The sequence below is a fragment of the Oncorhynchus gorbuscha genome, linkage group LG26, assembly GCF_021184085.1.
Source record: "Oncorhynchus gorbuscha isolate QuinsamMale2020 ecotype Even-year linkage group LG26, OgorEven_v1.0, whole genome shotgun sequence".
NCBI lineage: Eukaryota > Metazoa > Chordata > Actinopteri > Salmoniformes > Salmonidae > Oncorhynchus > Oncorhynchus gorbuscha.
The window spans coordinates 15,181,060-15,203,158 of record NC_060198.1 but is presented as its reverse complement, the minus strand read 5'-3'; the positions used below and the strand labels follow the sequence as shown (position 1 = coordinate 15,203,158).

The window sequence follows — 22,099 nt, the reverse complement described above, 5'->3', positions numbered from 1 at the left end:
TTGACAGTGGGCAGCCATAGCAAGTTCTTTCCCACAGTGGGTGTGAGAAGCGGGAGCAAGGAAAGGTCGTTATTTCTGTCCACATGACCAGTCAAATAAATCAATTGGTCACACCACCGGCGTGTACATGTTTCATTTAGACAAAGTCAATTAGCTTTTGCCGGCCTTTTCATCCTGCTGCAACGTGGCAGTAGCTTCATGCTGCATTTATGTACCGTACACTCTCTGTCTCGGTGTGTCCGTGCTAGCATACCACTTAGTATGCATGCCTTATACATTCTTCATGATGCTGTGAGCTCGGGAAAGTCTTGGGACAGTGAAACATTTGTTGTCGTTTTGGCTCTCTATTCCAGCACATTGGATTTGAAATGATACAACGACTGTGGGGTTAAAGTGCAGACTGTCAGCTTTAATTTGAGGGTATTTTCATCCATATCGGGCGAACCGTTTAGAAATTCAAAAGTATTGGGACAAATTCACTTATATGTGAAGTAGTCAAAAGTTTGGTATTTCGCCCCATATTCCTAGTACGCGACGATTACATCAAGCTTGTGACTCTACAAACTGGATGCATTTGCTGTTTGTTTTGATTGTGTTTAAGATTATTTTGTGCCCAAATGAATGGTAAATCATGTATTGATATTTTGGAGTCACTTTTATTGTAAATACAAATAGAATAGGTTTCTAAACACGTCTACATTAATGTGGATGCTTGATACTTACAGTGCGTCCCTTTGGGCTCTGTGCTAAGTCCGCAAGGGGTCACATGTAGTGCCACTGTCCCTCCACGCCCATACCCATACCCATCCCATCCCACCCATGGGCCCTACGGGGAGAGAAGAGGGACAAATTAGAGAGTTGTGAGGATGGGGGAAGAGAAGGGGGATAGAGATGAGGAGGACAAAGACTTATTATTTGGGTCAGTGAGGTGAGGCAACGCAAATATTGCAATGTGACTGGTCACACCTGGTCAAGACTGTAGGGGGAGAGGGAGGGCAGGGGAGATAGGGTGAGTAAACTATACTGTGACAGGGGAGGGGTGAATGGGAAACAGTCAGGTCCATGGTGTGTGTGTGTGTGTGTGTGTGTGTGTGTGTGTGTGTGTGTGTGTGTGTGTGTGTGTGTGTGTGTGTGTGTGTGTGTGTGTGTGTGTGTGTGTGTGTGTGTGTGTGTGTGTGTGTGTGTGTGTGTGTGTGTGTGTGTGTGTGTGTGTGTGTGTGTGTGTGTGTGTGTGTGTGTGTGTGTGTGTGTGTGTGTGTGTGTGTGTGTGTGTGTGTGTGTGTGTGTGTGTGTGTGTGTGTGGTCCTGCGTGTGTGTGCGTGCATGTGTGCATGCATGCGCGTGTGTGTATGTGTGTGTCTGGGATGTAGGAGTTAAAAGATAGGAGTCTTTACCAGGTGGTCTGATTCCCATGTGTGTCTGGCCGTCCATAACGAACCCTCCCATTGGTTGACCATCTGGGGTGTAGGGCCCTCCTCCAGTCACTGGCGAAAAAACACAGGCCGAGACAGAAGGAATTGCTAATTAGAATATTGCATAAGTTTTAATTACCGGTGCGCCCCCATAAAACGTTCCCTCTCCCGGTTTGGTCTGTCCTCATTATTCTCTCACTATTATCCTCTAATTACAAGATTATTTGGTAGGTAATTTTCTTCATCAACAGGCTTAATTACTAACAAATGACTTTGTTTGTATTGGTAAGAGTTAATATCAAGTTGTCCTTATGGCTTATGCTGTGAAAGAGCAACTTGATATCAGCAAATAGATTACTGTTCTGGCAACTTGAACGTAATTACCTCGAAATACACAGCAGCACTGTAAATGGGAGATAAGTAACTTATAACAACACTTTGACTCATTAAACACGCGTTTAAGCGAACCACTTAACCATGATTATAGTACGTAATTAAGGAACTACTTTTCCACCAGGTTACTATTTAATCCATCCACTATCGCTTATGGAACAATTAGTGGCAGAGGAAGGGGCTGTGATTCGGCTTTCTGTCTCCCTCATATCATAAAGTGTAGGCAGCCTCAGGTAGAGAGCTGGTTCTGGTTACATGAGCCAGAGCAACAGTTCAAGCTCCTCGGTCCGTCTTTGAACTTTACAGAGTCCCCCTAATGCAACCCTAACCCCTAACCCTCATCACAGGTCATAAATTGTACAGCAGCTCCAAAACAAGGCATGTGCCAGGGGACTGCTCTGTCTTTAGCAGAGAGGGAGAGAGAGGAAGATAGAGAGAGAGGGGGAAAGAGAGAGAGAGAGAGAGAGAGAGAGAGAGAGAGAGAGAGAGAGAGAGAGAGAGAGAGAGAGAGAGAGAGAGAGAGAGAGAGACTAGCGAAGTAAACCTACTCAACAACTTTTTTACAGTAGACAACGTGTTTTTTTTATCAAAAGTTTTAATTCTAAAATTAAATTTCAATTTGTAAAATAGCTAAGGAAAACGACTGGTCATATTTTAGCTTCAGTTTCACTTGCTCCTTGTTTGTTTTTAATCTAAGGTTAAACGTTCAATGGGCTGGCTAGTCAAGGTGATTATAGCGTCTTTGTCTGGGCTAATCCTCTGGGTTTTAGTGTCCCTTCACTCCCGTAGTTAAGTCCGTTCGTTCAGTTAAACACATCGAAGACCAGAATGGGCAAGACTGGAGATAGAAGCAGGAGAAGTACACCACTTATGTTTTAATTCATGTAAAAAAATGTTGAGATGTTTGAAGATTTATTTTGATCTATGTTGACCTGTTTACTTGACTAGTTCATATTCCTGCGTTGACTTGAAGTGAAACAACTGTACCGCATGAATTGAAACCCCTCAAATTTGACGGGAGACTTGCCTGCTCTATTGGACTGGTCGATCATGGGCTGTACAATTCTTCGTCTCGCGTTGATGAACCTGAAAGAGAGGGAATAGGGGAGGGAGGGAACAGGGGAGGGAGGGAACAGGGGAGGGCAGTGGAGGAGAGAGAGAAGACAGCAACACGTTATAAATGAGGCCTGGCGAGCGGCATATGATTTCAATGTACTGTTTTGGGACCACAGAGGAAAAGCATTCATTCAACTTTGGCGTTACGAGAAGAAAATAAAGACTCGCTGTCAGCGATGGTTGCCTGACGTTGTCCAGGCGTCTGGTCAACACTTCACTAAAAGAACGCGGAAACCTCAACTTCCTCTCAAACTGTGGCTTTCAAAGAAAAGAAAATGGCTTCTTGGACAGTAACTGTGATTCTTATCAAACCAAACACCTAGAATATCTATGAGTTCATAGCAAACGGCCGCTGCTGGTGGAAGCAGACACTTCTTTGATATCCACCAATACAGTAGACACTTGATATACTGTCTCTGAAAATGTTGGTCCTTTAAGTCCAAAACATTTCATGTCACAGCAAAAATCTATTTAGCTTTTCAATACATAAAATACATCAAGCACTGATTCAGTAAAGTCCTCAAGTACTAGTGTAGTTTTTTAGTGTACTATCCCCTTTGCAGAGAGTTGTCCTACATTCATACACGTCCCCTCTAAGTATAAATGTGCTCTTGAAAGCCATCATTCTGGTATGCATGATCCCTGACCTTTGACCCTGGCGGCCCCGTGACCCAGCGCCCTCGGCAGAGGAGCACTCTGGTCTTGCTCAGCCTAAAGCCTTGTGAACCCGCCCCGTGACCCCTGCCGACCCAGGGAGTGAAAGCTCAGTGGTTCCAACTTGATTTATGTCCCCCTGCCTTTTTACCCCTGGCGGGATGGTTCCATTTCATCTTTTTCTTCGGGAAAAAAAAGAGAGAAGAGAAAAGGGGAGGAACGGGTTTCCTTTTCAGGGAAACAAAAGCCACAACACTCCTTTCAGCATGGCCTGAAAAAAGGCAGAAGCAGGGGGTGGCAGGGGGGCGGAGGAGTGGGAGGAGGAGTGGGGGGGGTGAAGATGAGGGGGAGAAGAAGACACTAAGAGAGAAGTGAGGAGAAGAGGCCGAAACTGAACGATAAAAACCAAGTCATATGACGAAGCCTATCTAGAGCTGCATGCTTTTTCAGTGTAATAACATACTGTATATCTATCAGACAATAAAATGTGGCTATTAGGTGATGTTTTGGGTTATAGAACCATAAAGATAAAGGGGAACCAATTACTTTCATATCAACAAAGCCTTGACAAATGAGGCGCAAAGTCCCTTAGGCCAGAGTGCTTCCACAAAAAACCACAAGAAGGACATTTCCTTGATGATACTGTGACGAATCATGGTGGTGAGCACAGGGGGTGTATGTCGTGTTAGGGGTCTCAAAGGAGAGAGAGATAGAGGGAGAGAAAGGGGTGGAGAGGCTGTGGGGCGCACTGTTTGTGTGAAAGCCCGGGCGCCACCACACACCCCCTAGCTCCGCCTTTTAAGCAGCCAATGAAAGGGGGAATAGAGCGCCATGTGGCGCGGCCAAGGCTGCGTCCTCTGTTAGGGAGTTAAAAGTTTCACCCCTCCGCGAACCCTTCACACCATGGGACTGCGTTTATGGCCCTGCTTCAGCCCTCCTCTTCCCACCGTACAATAAGTGCGACCATCCACCCCTCTCTGGCTTCCACTATTCTTCTGACTAGACGTGTTGTAAAAACCCTCCACTTTTGAAAAGCGTTGTTTTTCTGAAGAAAAACATTATTTTACGACGGCTTTGTGTGATATGAACTTGTGCGCTTAGCGTGTAGTGAAGTAAGCACTTCTAGATTCAGCCAGGGTATCCACAATAGAGTTAGGGTCAATTCCATTTCAATTCAATCATCTCAGGAACTATTGCATTGAAAAGCCTTCCCTTTACTTTCACTTCCTGAATTGAAATGGAATTGACCCCAACCCTGATCCACAACTTTATAAATACTACCTGACCACCAAGCACCATCAAATGTACACATAAAAACACAGACCGAAAAGCATTTTCTGTTTAAAGTAATGCCCCCAAGAAAGGACAACCCCAACAACTGAAATATCCTTTAGCTAATTTGGTGCGGTGGCATCTGTTCTCGTCCACTGCAGGCTGCAGAGCTGGAGCCTCAGCACGGTGAAACGCCTCTCCTGTGAGGATTAAAATAAACGAGCGCTCCCCTCCAGTCTGGGCTCCCCTGGTCGTAAAATGGCCCCTAAACCCACCTCCCCGGGTGTCATTCTCAGGTCAGCTTCCCCCTACCCCCCTCCCCTCCCCCTCGGTCCCCCCACAACTCCCCCCTTGCACGCCCGCCCTTGGGTGTGTTTGATTAAACCAGTCCAGCTGTTTGCCGTGAAAACGCCATTGACATCACCCCCCCCCCTTCTCACCTGTTCCAATCAGCATATGGCCCTGTTATGAGGTAGGGGGACTTAAACGCTTCAGCAACCTCTCCACGACCTCTCCACAACCTATCCTACTGCACTTAGTATGTGACTAATAAACGAGCCCATGCATGTACAGTATATTCAAAGCACTAACAGCAATGTCAATTGAACGATGACTATGCAATGCATGTGTGTGTCGAGGAAATGGAATGTGCTGCTGCTTCATTTAACTCAGTGGTGTAAAGTACTTAAGTAAAAGTACTTTAAAGTACTACTTAAGTCGTTTTTTGTGGTATCTGTACTTTGCTTTTCTATTTCTATTTTGGACAATTTTTACTTATACTTCACTACATTCCTAAAGAAAATAATATAGTTTTTACTCATACATTATTTTCCCTGACACCCAAAAGTACTTTGAAAACTTAGCAGCACAGGAAAATGCTCCAATTCACACACTTATCAAGAGAACATCCATGGTCATCCCTACTGCCGCTGATCTGGTGCACTAAACACACATGCGTTGTTTGTAAATTATGTTGGGAGTGTTGGAGTGTGCTCCTGTCTCTCCATAATAATAAAAAACAAGAAAATGGTGTCGCCTTCTTTGGTTAAGAAGAAGTATATGTATTTATATACAAATATGGAATTTGAAATGTTTTATGCTTTTACTTTTGATACTTAAGTATATTTTTTTGACCAAATACTTTTACACTTTTTACACAAGTAGTATTTCACTGGGTGACTTCCACTTTTACTTCAGTCATTTTCTATTAAGGTATCTTGACTTTAACTCAAGTATGACAATGTAGTACTTTTTCCACCACATAAATTCCAAAGAGGACATAGAAAGAAATGGGAGAAAAAACGTCAGCGCCAGCCGCTGAGTTGAGAGGCCAAACGGCTCTGAATTCCTACACACACGCTCGAATATGTGTAACGTTCCACTGCAGCCGGCGATTCCAAGAACAGTACTTGTGTGTGTGTGTGTGTGTGTGTGTGTGTGTGTGTGTGTGTGTGTGTGTGTGTGTGTGTGTGTGTGTGTGTGTGTGTGTGTGTGTGTGTGTGTGTGTGTGTGTGTGTGTGTGTGTGTGTGTGTGTGTGTGTGTGTGTGTGTGTGTGTGTGTGCGCATGTGTGCCAGCGTGCTTGTACACATACATACGTGCATACGCACAACCATGCATGTGTCTGTGTGTGAGTGTGCACATTTGTGTGTCTGTGTGTGATTCAAAGGTTGGTGCTTTTAACGAAAAGGACATACGCGGGCGTCACCTACAACTCCCCACGGCAACATTAGGCTCTGTTGTTGAACAGTGGGAGGCCATTACCTCATCACTAAACCCCCCCTTACCCCCCTTACAACCGTCAGTGGGTACCTCTCGCCAAACTCAGAGGAGTGTTTCCATTAACTAAACTGTGAACCCGCCATCTCTCCATACACAGACAGACACACACACAGATACTGGTAGAACATAGAAATACGCACACACACACACGCACAAGTCCACTTAAAAGCATATATGGGAGAGACACCAGCAAGAAGGCCTCATTTGCAGTTTTCTGAAAGCAAAGTTGGCTAAACTTGCAAATTCATTTGTATTTCTCAGCATAATGCAAGAGAAAAACCTGGACTCCCTCTGAAAATCAGCTCGCCAGCCAAGTTACCATGGTAACAGACAAATAATATATGACACAATATTAGCGTTGCTGCTACACTAATAGCAAGAAGTCATCAATCTCCATCAAATGAAACAATATTTCCCATACCCCACCCCTCACCACCCATCCAGAATGTGCAAGCATCCTATCTACCCCTCTATTTATATTCTTCCTCTCCCTCCATTCCCCACCCCACCTCTCTCACACCCCTGATTCCCATGGGGCCCGTGTGGTACTACTACCTGCATGCTAGGATGAGCAGCTAACCAATGCCCCTGAGAACCTATCCTGATTGTGTCCCTAATGGCACCCTATTCCCTATATAGTGCACAACTTTTGACCAGAGCCTATGGTCAAAAGGAGTGTAAGGGGCACTGGTCAAAAGTAGTGCAATATAAAGGGAATAGGGTGCCATTTGGAACACACACAATGTTTCACGACCTCGCCGTCCTTGAAAGAGGAAAAGTGTGTCGCTGAGTGTGGACCAGCAACAAGCTGGGTTCTCCGCTCTACCTGGCTACAGCACATGTCCTTTCTGTATGAGTTTTGAAACAGAGTGAATCGGAAAGGTACTACTGTGAACTGTCCAATAGCAATGCAGATTTTCGTTTCCATTGTAAAACATTTTTCTACGGTGTGCCTGACTGAACAGGACCCAGGCAGGCATAAGTGCTGATTGCAGCTGAGTGAGCAGGAACATGCTGGGTTCTCCTCTCTACCTGGCTACAGCACCTGGCCTCTCTGTGTGAGCCATTACCTTCCGCCCAATAACCATGGCAGTGTGGCACACCGCATAACCATGGCAGTGTTTGCTAATTATTACTGCACTATTCAGGTAAGAGTGAGTTTGAGATTTCAGATCTTTGTGGCGCATGTATTTTGTATTTATCGTGGATCCCCTCTTCCTGGGTTACAGCCAAATTAAGGCAGTTATGTACAATTAAAAACATGACATTACATTTCACTACAGATTTCAGAACACATTAAGTGTGTGCCCTCAGGCCACTACTCTACTACCACATATCATATACAACACAAAATCCATGTGTAAGTGTCTGAATAGTGCGTATGTTATCATGTGTGTGTATGTGTGTGTCTCTTCACGGGCCCGGCTGTAACATAAGATGTATTTTAATTCGGTTTTTTAAAATCAGATTTTACTGCTTGCACAAATGACTTGACGTGGAATAGAGTTCCATGTAGTCATGGCTCTATTTAGTACTGTGCACCTCCAATAGTCTGTCCTGGACTTGGGGACTGTGAATAGACCTCTGGTGGTATGTCGTGTGGAGTATGCATGGGTGTCTGAGCTGTGTGCTAGTAGTTTAAAAAGACAGCTCGGTGCATTCAACATGTCAATACTTCTCACAAGTACAAGTAATGATGAAGTCAATCTCTCATCTACTTATGCATGGCATATTATAAATGTTAGCTCTCTGTGTACATTTAAGGGCCAGCCGTGCTGCCCTGTTCTGGGCCAGTTTTAAGTCCCTCTTTGTGGCTCCTGGCCACACTACTGCAGTCCAGGTGTGACAAAACTAGGGCCTGTAGGACCTGGCTACAGGCCCTAGTGCTGTTAAGAAGGTAGAGCAGCAATTTATTATGGACAGACCTCTCCCCATCTTAGCTACTGTTGCATCAATGTGTTTTGACCATGACAGTTTACAATCCAGGGTTACTCCAAGCAGTTTAGTCTCCTCAACTTGCTCAATTTCCACATTATTCATTACAAGATTTAGTTGAGGTTTAGGGTTTAGTGAATGATTTGTCCCAAATACAATGCTTTTAGTTTTTTAAATATTTAGGACTAACTTACATATTTCTTGCCACACATTCTGAAACTGACTGCAGTTATTTGTTAAGTGTTGCAGTCATTTCAGTAGCTGACATGTATAGTGTTGAGTCATTAGCCAGTTGCAGGTCATTAGTAAAGATTTTTTAAAGTAAGGGCCCTAGACAGCTGCCCTGGGGATTGCCTGACATTACCTGAATTATGTTGGAGAGGCTTCCATTAAAGAACACCCTCTGTGTTCTGTTAAGACAGGTAACTCGATGCACAATACATCAGGGGATGTAAATCCATAACGCACACATTTTCCCAGCAGCAGATTATGATTAATAATGTCAAAAGTAGCACTGAAGTCTTAAAAAACAGCTTCCACAATCTTTATATTCTCAATTTCTCCCAGCCAATCATCAGTCATTTGTTACAGTGCCGTACATGTCGAATGCCCTTCCCTATAAGTGTGCTGAAAATATGTTGTTAATTTCTCTACTGTGAAATGGTAACAGACTGATTGGTCGACTGTTTGATCCAGTAAAGGGTGCTTTGCTATTCTTGATAGTATAATTAATGTTGCTTCCCTCCAGGCCTGAGGGCACACACTTTCCTGTAGTCTTAGATTGAAAAGATGGCAAAGAGGAGAGGCAATATAGTCTGCTATCATCCTCAGAAATGTTCCATCAAGTTGTCAGACCCAGGTGGTAGACAACAATACTATTTTCACCTCTTCCACACTCACTTTAAGGAATTAAAAATGACAATAGTTGTCTTTCATAATTTGTTCAGTTATGCATGGATGTGTAGGTTCAGAATTTGTGGTTGGCATGTCATGCCTACGTTTACTAATCTTGCCAATGAAATACTAATTTAAGTAGTTGGCAATATCAGTGGGTTTTGTGATGAATGAGCCATCTAATTCAGTGAATGGAGCCAAGTTACTATTTTTGCCCAAGATTTAATTTAAGGTGCTCCAAAGCTTTTTACTATCATTCTTTATATAATTTATATTTGTTTCATAGTACAGTTTCTTCTTGTTTTTGTTCAGTTTAGTCACATGATTTCTCAATTTACAGTACGTTTCTGGCTGTGCAGCCAGACTTATTTGCCATTCCTGTAGCCTCATCCCTCTCAACCATACAATTTTTCAATTCCTCATCAGCCCACAGGGATTTAACCGTTTTTACAGTGCTTTTCTTAACGGGTGCGTGCTTATTAGTAACTGGAATAAGCAATTTCATAAATGTGTCAAGTGCAGCATCTGGTTGCTCCTCATTAAACAGAAAATATTATTTACATATATGTATGACCTCTTATACATTATATTAGGCCCAGCCTTTGGAACTTTGGTTTTCCTTGATATAGCCACTATAGAGTATTATGATCACTACATCTGATGGAATTGGATACTGCTTTAAGAGCAGATTTCTGCAGCATTGGTAAAGATGTGACCAACACATGTGGATGATTTCCTTCCTGTGATGTTTGTAAATACCCTGGTAGGTTGACTGATAACCTGAACCAGGTTGAATATTTTTTTGAGTGGGCAGCTTGATGGAAGCCAGTCAATATTTACATCACCCCCAAAAAATAGACCTCTTTGTTGATATCACATACTGTACATTATTAAGCATTTCTCACATATTATCCACATTCTGACTGTTAGCAATTGGTGGTCGATAGCAGCTTCCCAAAAGAATGGGCTTTAGTTGAGGCAGGTGAGCCTGCAGCCATACTACTTCAACAGCATTTGACATGAGATCCTCTCTAAGCTTTACAGGAATATGACTCTGAACATAAATGGCAACACCTCCACCAGTGGCATTCCTGTCTCTTCTGAAGATGTTGAAACCATGTATTGCTACCACTGTATAATTAAAGGTATTATCTAAGTGAGTTTCCAGAGATAGTCAGTAAATGAATGATATCTGTTACTAGGGAGTTATTGATTTCATGAACCTTGTTTCAGATTCAGATGAAAAATATGCAGTGTTTAATAGTCACATGTACAGGGTTGCAGGTGTGATTGCAGGTGTGATTGCAGGGTACAGTGAAAGAAATCTTAGGCTTCGCGCTTCAACATGCAGGACTTAGTGAAATAAAATAATGAAAATGGCAATAAAACAACAACGATAGAAATAGAAATAGCACTATATGCATAATAACAACTGTGGCAGCGATTAATACATTGAGGTGGAGGCAGAGTAAAGACTGTTGAAGGGGAGTGGTGGGGTGGAATGACCATAGGGGGAGCACCGTGACTATTGACTGAAATGAAAACAATACAAATTGCAATGACAAAAAAAGTTAGAATATACATTAACAACTGCAATAGCGATGAATGGACCACCCGATGTCACAGGAAGGCCATTAAAGATCATCAAGGACAACAACCACCCGATGTCACAGGAAGGCCATTAAAGATCATCAAGGACAACAACCACCCGATGTCACAGGAAGGCCATTAAAGATCATCAAGGACAACAACCACCCGATGTCACAGGAAGGCCATTAAAGATCATCAAGGACAACAACCACCCGATGTCACAGGAAGGCCATTAAAGATCATCAAGGACAACAACCACCCGATGTCACAGGAAGGCCATTAAAGATCATCAAGGACAACAACCACCCGATGTCACAGGAAGGCCATTAAAGATCATCAAGGACAACAACCACCCGATGTCACAGGAAGGCCATTAAAGATCATCAAGGACAACAACCACCCGATGTCACAGGAAGGCCATTAAAGATCATCAAGGACAACAACCACCCGATGTCACAGGAAGGCCATTAAAGATCATCAAGGACAACAACCACCCGAGCCACTGCCTGTTCACCATCAGAAACAGGTGCGTCAAAGCTGGGACCGAGAGACTGAAAAACAGCTTCTATCTCAAGGCCGTCAGACTGTTAAACAGCCACCACTAACATTGAGTGGCTGCTGCCAACACACTGACTCAACTCCAGCCACTTTAATAATGGGAATTGATGGGAATTGATGTAAAATATATATCACTAGCCACTTTAAACAATGCTACTTAATATAATGTTTACATACCCTACATTACTCATCTTATATGTATATGAATATACTGTACTCTATATCATCTACTGCATCTTTATGTAATACATGTACCACTAGCCACTTTAAACTATGTCACTTTGTTTACATACCCTACATTACTCATCTCATATGTATATACTGTACTCGATAGCATCTACTGCATCTTGCCTATGCTGTTCTGTACCATCACTCATTCATATATCTTTATGTACATATTCTTTATCCCTTTACACTCGTGTGTATAAGGTAGTAGTTTTGGAATTGTTAGTTAGATTACTCGTTGGTTATTACTGCATTGTCGGAACTAGAAGCACAAGCATTTCGCTACACTCGCATTAACATCTGCTAACCATGTGTATGTGACAAATACATTTGATTTGATTTGATAGATTTGATTTGATTTTGAATGTCATCAGGGTAGGCTACACATGTTGATGCGGGCTATTTTTAGCACTTCTGAGATTCGTGATTGTTTTTATTGCTTTACTGGGAGGCTTATCAGAGGTCGACATGACAGTGATATTTTTGTTGGAGCTGATAGTGCAGGGTGAGCTTGCACACAGTGGACTCCCTACTAGGGCACGCTACCTCAGTGCTCACAATATAACTAGGCAGATGATTAGCGCATAGGCAGATGATTAGCGCATACAACAGCTGTAGAATTGACAGAGGATTGTTCTGTGGGTATTGATTGTGACAGATACATATTTGGGAAATACTGTGCATAGTGCATACATATAAAGGCTAAACAGTAGTTGGAATGGTGTAGAGTTAAACCACAAACCACTGATTGCATTTTCTGTATTCTGTATTTGCTCATGTATATTGCTGCGTATATTCGCCTAGGCTGGGGTTCAATTGGATAGGATGTCTGTACATCTGAAGACTGAGATTTCTCATAGAGTAATTGAATCATCATTCTTGTCTATGTTTTGCCTCCATAACCAGACAGCATTAAACCCCTTGCAGGCTATTACCTCATACTTTGTTAATAACTGTGGATAATTATTCATAAAATAGATCAAAGTACAGTGAAATGTCCTACTTTCTTCTTTCAGATGAGTAAATATGTAAATACTGTAGTAAATGCACCCCGCACCACTGGAACTATTCTACAGGTTTCCTCTCATTCCAATTAACTGAAGCCAACAGACTGTAAGGGGTGATATTTCCGGGTGTTCCCCGAGGAATGAATCATTCAAATCATTAGATGCAGGTTGCCTGGGGTGGAGTAAACTAACTAAGGCAGCATCCCAAACGGCATCCCATTCCCTATATAGTGCATTACTTTTTACAGGAGCCCTATGGGGAATAGGTTGCCATTTAAGACGCGGCCTAAGTATTACTGCCATGTAAACACACGCAGACGCCAAACAACCCCGATCCAACTCACCAATTGTTGACTTGTAGGATCGTTAACCCCGTGTCCTGGGCCAGTTGTTTCTTCTGCTCTTCCGAAGGGTAAGGATGCTGTTTCAACGAGAAAAAGAAAAAGAAAGACCATATGAATATAAAGGAAATAGTAACTGAAAGAAAACAAAAATGGCTTTTGTGTTGTTTGTGTCGTTGTGGCTGTGCTAGCAGCGGCAGCTGCTAATTAGTGTGAACAAATGGAGGTGTGGCTCCAAAGACTCATTAGGGCAATATGAAAAGGAATGATAATTAATGGTGTGTGTGTGTGTGTGTGTGTGTGTGTGTGTGTGTGTGTGTGTGTGTGTGTGTGTGTGTGTGTGTGTGTGTGTGTGTGTGTGTGTGTGTGTGTGTGTGTGTGTGTGTGTGTGTGTGTGTGTGTGTGAGCCAATTAAAGAGTTTACCAGAGTGGAGAAACAGCTATATTAATTAGGGGTGATACTAGTGCTTTGCACATACACACACACACACACACACACACACCAGCACACACACACACAAGCTCCTAGAGTAGGTTGAGCTGGCTCTCTTAGCAGTGGGGGGGATATAGATACAGGCGTGTGTGTGTGTGTGTGTGTGTGTGTGTGTGTGTGTGTGTGTGTGTGTGTGTGTGTGTGTGTGTGTGTGTGTGTGTGTGTGTGTGTGTGTGTGTGTGTGTGTGTGTGTGTGTGTGTGTGTGTGTGTGTGTGTGTGTGTGTGTGTGTGTGTGTATAGATGGGAGTGTAAGTCACACGGGAAGAATCCCAATGCATTTAACAGCGCTCCCTTTTCTATTTACTTTCCCCTCCTACTCCCTAATCTGACAGAACTGGATAGGGGAGCACTATGTCAGTAACTAAACCGAAGCCTATGGTTTTCAACCACCTCCAGACCTGTCAAGTCAGTGAGAATAAGGGAGCTACGATATAGGAAAGTAGGTCAAACTATGGGTTGACCAGAAGAGGAAAACATCTACTGTCCCAACCCTTCATAGGCCGTATCCACATCCGACCGTGATTGGGAGTCCCATAGGGCGGCGCACAATTGTCCCCAGCATCGTCTGTGTTTGGCCGGTGTAGGCAGTCATTGTAAATAAGAATTTGTTCTCAACTGACTTGCCTAGCTAAATATAGGTTACATTTTTTAAATGGAAAAAATGACATCTAATGCTATTTAACATCAAATCAGAAATCAGACCTCCACTGTGACCAGTTCAAACCATCTGAGATGCAGGCCAATTCCACATGGGCACAAAGCTATAAATGACACACTTTACACCTGGAGAACATTTATCTACCACATCCTTTTTCTGTGGCGACAGGGAGAGGCTCTTTGATGTTACTGAGTTATTTTCCCCATTGACGCTGAATCAAGTGGTAATGGATGCCTTTCCCTCTTGTTTCCATGTGATTTGATTGTAGGTCATTGGCCTAAACGGAGTCTAATTCGCCACAGAAAGGGATAATCTCAGTGTCGCCTCATCAAATTGTCCCTCGCTGTCTGTCGGCCATGTTCCATGTTCCTCCAAGTGGCCTTTGTTCCTGAATAACGTGGATAATTCTATCAACTCAGAGAAGGAAAAATAGCAGCAAAACATTTTTGAGAAAATGTGAATTAAAAACTTGCCTTGAACCAATCTCTACAATGACATCCATAAGGAAAAGCAAGTTAAGATACCATAACATCTTCCCGGAACACAAAAGTGAAAGCACAGTCACACACATGCACACGCACATACACACACTCCCGCACAGTCACACACATGCACACGCACATACACACACACCCGCACACACACACACACACACACACACACACACACACACACACACACACACACACACACACACACACACACACACACACACACACATGGGAAAGGCTGGTAACCTCAGGCCTAATTTCAGAGTTTCCACTCTGGGCCCCAATCCCGACCCACCCGCTCATTATGAATTATAATCCTGTTAGCAAGGACTAGCGGCTCTAACCGCCCCAGAGTTAAGGCCGGGCCATCCCCAACCCTGTAATCAGCACTGAGGCCTCGGTCCTGTTCAGTAGGGTACCATGTGGAAAAACGCATTGCAACCGAAAATGTAAAATATGTGTCCATATTGGACGAGTTCAGTATCTCCCCTTTTTGCTCTGTTTCAAAAGCTTTCTCTCTACTGGACATGACTCTTGGTTCTGACACAAGGAAGACGAAGTTGCCTCTCAACGCTGATCCAAGGTCAGTTTGTGATTTTTCACTATAACGGTTACCATTAGGATTATAGCATTTAAAGCTGATCCTAGATTTGTGCCTATAGGGACATTATACTCGGAGCACTCTGGCATGAATGGCGACACAGGTCTGCCGCCAGCTAGCAGCCACTCCATGCTCAGGCAAGAACTGCTCTCTAGCATGCTGGGACAGAATGAAACCATGTCCTCCAGGTGAATGGCTAATAAGACACCAAATCTCCAAGGAGACAGAAGACACCAAAAGCAACACAAATACTCAGGGGCATCAGAGCTGAGCTAAGGCTTAGCTGACACAACTAACCTGAAAATAAATGTAACTTGACTTAGCTTCCAAACAACTAACTTGAAAATGAGCCTAACTTGGCTTAGAATTCCAAACAACTGACTCTACCTGAAACTGAAAGCAAAATTGTCTTATCTTCCAAGCAACTAGCTTTTACAAACAACTAACTCTCCCTTATAATTAATATAACTTGGCTTAGTATCCAAAATAACGGACTCTACCTGAAAATGTAACGTAGCTTATCTTAGCTTCGAACACTATTGACTCTACCTCAAAATGAATGTCACTTCTTTTCAACTGTTAGCATGGGATACCGAGACTACCAACAGTCAACAGGCCTCTATTTCCCTCCCTCTCCCTCTCCACTTACAGCCAGCCTGACCACTCCGAGGGGAACACCTCGTCGCCATGCCTTTCAGCACCACATTAACAGCAACAGAGGGAAGCGCCGTCGACCAGGCCAATCCTAGCAGGCAGGTCTAAACACATCAAATGGAAAGGGGGCTCTACTGTCAAACTGGCGAGAGAGTCAGTGTTGGAGGGGTGTTGGTCAGAGGGGTTTGTAAACACACACATGCACACGTGCGAGAATGCACTCACACATACACACATGGGCATAATGTACACATATACGCACACGCACAAACACATCATACACTCTTCCACCCTTCTGCAACACACTACACCACAGCTCACATAGTGGGCCCTGACTTGCCTGGTGTCGACCACTAAGTGGCTGCCGCTGGGCTGTGGGTTGTGAGGCAGCCTAGGTGGTGACAGGCCAGCTGTACCAGTCCCCCACCTAGCAGCCATTCATCCAGCCAGGCAGGCAGGCAGGCCAATATAGGCCTTAAACAGGGCCCAAAGCCCCAGGCTACATTCCTCTGCTGCTAGCCCCAGCAATGGAGCACGTCAACCAACCCCCCACCCCCCAACCCCCCCCAAACAAGGGCCTCTAATGAGTGGGAGTACCTACTACTGACCAGTCTCATTAGTAAACGACAGTAACAGAATACGTGGCATTTCACGGCTATGGGGTAAGAGGGGAGGCAAGGGGGCTTGCCACTCTGTTCCACACCAGCTGGGTGGAGGGAAGGGTTGCTGTGAGCAAATGGGGGTTTGAGCTGCGAGCTCTTTGAGTTCACGACTGAACGATCAGCCCGGGCCAATTCAGGGGACGTTTTGGGATGGTGATTATGTTGTTTACTGGACCAGTAAACCTGTTAGGAGGTTGTAATTACTCCTCATTTGGAGTGAGGAGCCGCTAACCAAGGGGCGGTCGGCCCAGCGCGCCCACAACCGGACACAGCTGAGTAGGACGGGGCGCGAGAGGTGTGAGGTGAGAGGAGCGGCGAAAATAGAGGAGGGTAAACGTACTGTATATGAACCATCATCTCGGACTGCAGAGTTCACCCATCTTTATTTAACACTACATCCCTAGAGAGAGCGCTAGCTTTAGACTGGGTGTAATTGAACTACAGTAAGGCCAAATTCTAAACTTCACAAAGAATTCGAAATCTTAACAAACTCAGATTTGTTAGCATTTTGCCATTTGTGGCATTTTGGCAAGGGCAAAATAAAGATGGGTAAGGAGAGGGACACTCCAAAAAAATATATCCAATGTGTGTCCAGCTGCTGTAGGGGAAAGCAATCAAGACAAAACATCAATTGCAGAGCAACACCAACGAGTCAGGTTTAACTGCTGAACTCGTCTCTAGTGCATCCCCAATCAAACTAAAGCTTCCCCCGTTCACTGTGTACTGCCATCTGCCAATCTCCTCCAACGTCCTCGGTCCATTGGCCCTCTTCTCCTCACTTCATTATCCTTCCGGGACTAAACACTGTCCATTTACCTTGTCAGAGAAAAAGGCCCCAGCCAGTGATGTATGTGACCACATGCTGGATTTCTGGGGAGGTCAATAAAGGCGACCCCCGCTGGGCGCTGAGTCCCAAGCCCCTGGAGGTCCTTGGGGACCTGTCAAAAAGGTAATGGATGATGTTTTCACTGCAGGGTGAGGGACCCAGAGAAAGAGCGAAGACCATCCCCTGACACAATGGGGCGCCAGCATTGGATAAATGAACTCAGATGCCCCACAGGTCTCCTAAAAATACCCTGTTTGGCTGCCCTATCTTTCTGCTCCTCCCTTCTTTGTATGTGTCTCAAATGGTACCCTATTCCCTACATAGTGCACTACTTTTGACCAAAGCCATATAGGCTAGTAGTGCACTATGTAGGGAATTGGATTGCCACCGACTCCAATAATCGTCTTCTCATTACATCCAAATATTTCCCTGGAACTCAAATAACTCAAATAACTCAAATAACTCAAATAACTCAAATGGGCATCGAGAACAAAAAGGATCTAAAAGAAAGGTTTAAAAACAGTGGCAAGAAGAACTTCAACTACCCCAACAAAGAGGCGCATTCAGCTAAAAAGGGAGGGTCATATTTTTATTCTGAGAAGCCAAGACGTGATTATACACCATGTGTAATGTTCTTTATTCTTTAATTGGGTGGCGCCAACGATTCTGAGTGCTTGCTTGGATAGAATTAAGGTATAATCAGGAACCGTAGGTCCCGGGACTAAATTGAATTTACAAATATGAATATGGATAGATGGATTCGTCACACGTATATGAGTGGTGCTAGTCGGGGTGGTTTGGGGGTGGGGGGGGACAGTAAATACACAGGGGGAAAGCTTGGGAAGTCCAGGGACTCTTTTTTTGGGGGGGGGGGGGGGGGCAGGAGAGACCAGTCAGGCTATAGTCAATATTTAATTTGTATCATTTCATGTCCCAGATCTAATGACATCAGGGCAAGACCGCATTATAAATGAGCCTCTGTGTAGACGGGGGGAGGGGGAACGGGGATGGGTATGGCTGGCTGCCGTTGCCATGGGACAGGGATTCCCAGCCAGCGTATATATAGGCTGCTGTGTGGCACACCATAGTTTGCCATGGGTGATTGGCACGTCAACATCCAAGGGGGCTCTGGCAATAAACAACCAATGACGAATGGGTTCAAATGACCTGTCGAACTTTGACCTTTGACGATCCCGGGGCGAGAGAGGATGAGGTCATTCCAGGGGCTTCCTGTGAAACGCTAGCCAGACTCCACTTTTTTCTGCTTAGGAGGGCATTCCTTTTTTTTCTTCCAGAGGACAGGAAAGCAGGATAGAAAATGTTTCTGCATTGCATGGGTTACGAACTCTAAGGTTCGGGAATTAGGCCATCTCCACCCCAGTTCAGAAGTTCTCTTCACCTCTGTGTAACCAGAGCATTCCATAACTCACAGAAGTGGGTGTTTTTTTAAATTACAGGTAACTTGACATTTATTCAAACCCAACTTCAATGAACAAAGTTACCGTACACTTAGCGACCCAGTACAACTTCTTTCCCACCCGTTTCTGCTCAGGTTTGGGTAGAATGCGCTTTCAGGGTTGGAGCACGCGTCATTATTACAGCACATCTGTGAGCAAGAGGGTGGCAAATTAGCCTCTAATTGCATTAACAGGGATTATGCCTTCCACTTGGTTTTTGCTTTTTACATGAAACACTTTGTAAAAAAGAGAAGCAAAAACATGTGAAGAAAACAGCACGTTCTGCGGTGGTTTCTCTTTTACAAGCTGTGGCTCCCCTCTCACTCGCAGGCTTAAATATTCTGTTCACAACTAAGAGAAGTTTAAAAAATCTCAAATGAAAAAAAAAAAAAAAAAATGAATAAAAAATTAGGGAACTTGCTAACCCCTCCCTCACTCCTCACCCCGCCTCTGATCCCCCTCACCGTGGTAACGACACGCCAAATCCCAGTGGATCCTCCCACAATGTAGTGGGCATGGCAACAATCTGAACGCCTGGGTTTCGTCCCATTACCCTATCACATAATTACCTTTTCTTTGGGGAGCCCCGTGTGCAGAAAAAAAGCAGAGGGGGCTGTTTCCTAAATGGCACCATATTTCCTACATAGTGCACTACTTTTGATCAGAGCTCTATGGGCCCTGGTTATAGGTAGCGCACTGTATAGGGAATGGGGTGCCATTTGGGACGCAATCAGGGTCTCCTTTGGGCTTTTCGGGGCAACGGCTTTCGTTTACCACTAATTTCTTGATCAATTAAAAAGAAAAAGAACATTTGTGTGAGTGGGTAAAGAGAGGGAGTGGAGGAGATAGGGGTGTGAAAGGAAGAAAAGGCCTGTGGTTCCCTGCTGGAGGGGCAAGAGTGCTGCCCCATTTCTCACCAGGATTCCTGGTACACACACACACACATCCACAGCCAGCTTGCTAGACCTCATACATGAACCTTTACCAAGTCCTTGAGAATCGATACAGTGTAAATGGAAGACACTGTGCTCATAGTTCTAAATACCACTTAACTGACCATGCACACAAACACACACACACAAACATTTTACTCTCTAGAGAACCTGGGAATGTCTATGGTCAACTCTCTCTCCCTACCTCTCTTCCTCTCCCCCTATCTCTACCTGAGTTATCTCTCCTCCCTCTCTCCCATATCCCATCTGCTGCAGGCTGCAGCCACCCAGGTTCAGTGGTAGGTCCTGGCGGCCACCTTGACCCCCATCGAGACATCCCGATTTAGCCTCTCCTTGTATGGAGCCCAGACAGAAAAGGGGGGGAAATGCCTACATAGCAAAATCCTCTCAGTGTTTCTCTCCCAGTGCCTGCTGGCCAATTGACTAGCTTGCTAACTTTTGCCAAAGCTGCAAATCAGATATGTCTGTGTATGTCAGATATGTCTCCCTTTAACAGTCTGTATCTGTGAGGCTATGGACACAGATAATATTGCCTCCCTTTTTGCTGCTACTACATTCTAGCTCTCACTCACGTCGGTAGCCATGAAGTGCTTTGAAAGGCTGGTCATGGCTCACATCAACAGCATCCTCCCGGATACCCTAGACCCACTCCAATTCGTATACTGCCCCAACAGATCCACAGATGATGCAATCTCAATTGCACTCCACACTGCCCTTTCACACCTGGACATGTGAGAATGCTGTTCATTGACTACAGCTCAGCGTTCAACACCATAGTTGCCCACAAAGCTCATCACTAAGCAAAGGACCCTGGGACTAAACACCTCCCTCTGCAACTCGATCCTGGACTTCCTGACGGGCCGCCCCCAGGTGATAAGGGTAGGCAACAACACGTCTGCCACACTGATCCTCAACACTGGGGCCCCTCAAGGGTGTGTACTTAGTCCCCTCCTGTACTGCCTGCGTGGCCAACACTCCAACACTATCATTAAGTTTGCTGATGACACAACAGTGGTAGGCCTGATCACAGACAATGACGAGACAGCCTATAGGGAGGAGGTCAGAGTACTGGCAGTGTGATGCCAGGACAACAACCTCTCCCTCAATGTGAGCAAGACAAAGGAGCTGATCGTGGACTACAGGAAAAGGCGGGCCGAACAGGCCCCCATTAACATCAACAGGGCCTTAGTGGAGCGGGTCGAGAGTTTCAAGTTCCTTGGTGTCCACATCACCAACGAACTATCATGGTCCAAACACACCAAGACAGTCGTGAAGAGGACACGACAAAACCTTTTCCCCCCCCCAGGAGACTGAAAAGATTTGGCATGGGTCCACAGATCCTCAAAATGTTCTACAGCTGCACCGTTGAGAGCATCCTGGCCAGTTGCATCACTACCTGGTATGGCAACTGCTCGGTACAGCTTCTACCCTCAAGCCATAGGACTGCTGAACAATTAATCAAATGGCCACTCGACTATTTACATTGACCTCCCCCCATTTGTTTTGTACACTGCTGCTACGCGCTGTTTATTATCTATGCATAGTCACTTCACCCCCCCACCCACCCCCCCGCACACTGACTTCACCCCTACCCCCTGTATATAGCCTCGTTATTGTTATGTTATTGTGTTACTTTTTATATTTTTTTTATTCAATTTTTTACTTTAGTTTATTTGGTAAATATTTTCTTGACTCTTCTTGAACTGCCCTGTTGGTTAAGGGCCTGTAAGTAAGCATTTCACGGTAAGGTCTTGTTGTATTTGGCGCATGCGACAAATATAGTTTGATTTGATGTGAATGTTAACCAAAGTCTTTTATCACAACTCACTTCACTCGTAGCGACTGACAGGAGAGTTAGGGGAGAAGTTCTCTACAAAATAACTTTCACTATAGCTTTGATATGCCTTGTCAAACAAACACACACACGTACACACACCCGCATGACAACTTCGGTGGAGTCAATTCAAAAGTCATTTCAACAGCCAAATCCTTCTGAACCTGCTAGGCAGCAGTGGAAAAATCCCTCCCTCATTGCTACATTTCAGACTTGTCACAACAACGCTAAACACCCGTAAAGTATAACTGAGGCTAAAGGGCATGACTTGGAGCTCAAAATGACCGCCGG

The 22,099-nt window shown here is 44.6% G+C and overlaps 1 protein-coding gene across 3 annotated transcripts in view; it reads right to left on the bottom strand.

The window, feature by feature from the left end:
• The window catches only part of LOC124015571 (homeobox protein Meis1-like), a 38,984-nt gene that overhangs the window by 2,771 nt on the left and 14,114 nt on the right, over nucleotides 1-22,099 (bottom strand). For all 3 annotated transcript variants that reach the window (XM_046330887.1, XM_046330886.1, XM_046330885.1), the window contains exons 9-12: nucleotides 13,182-13,258; nucleotides 2,833-2,891; nucleotides 1,395-1,484; nucleotides 724-826 (exon numbers count right to left, since the gene is read on the bottom strand). In XM_046330887.1, coding sequence (XP_046186843.1) covers nucleotides 747-826; nucleotides 1,395-1,484; nucleotides 2,833-2,891; nucleotides 13,182-13,258 — 306 coding nt within the window. In that variant the 3' untranslated portion in view covers nucleotides 724-746. The remainder of the gene's footprint in view (nucleotides 1-723; nucleotides 827-1,394; nucleotides 1,485-2,832; nucleotides 2,892-13,181; nucleotides 13,259-22,099) is intronic.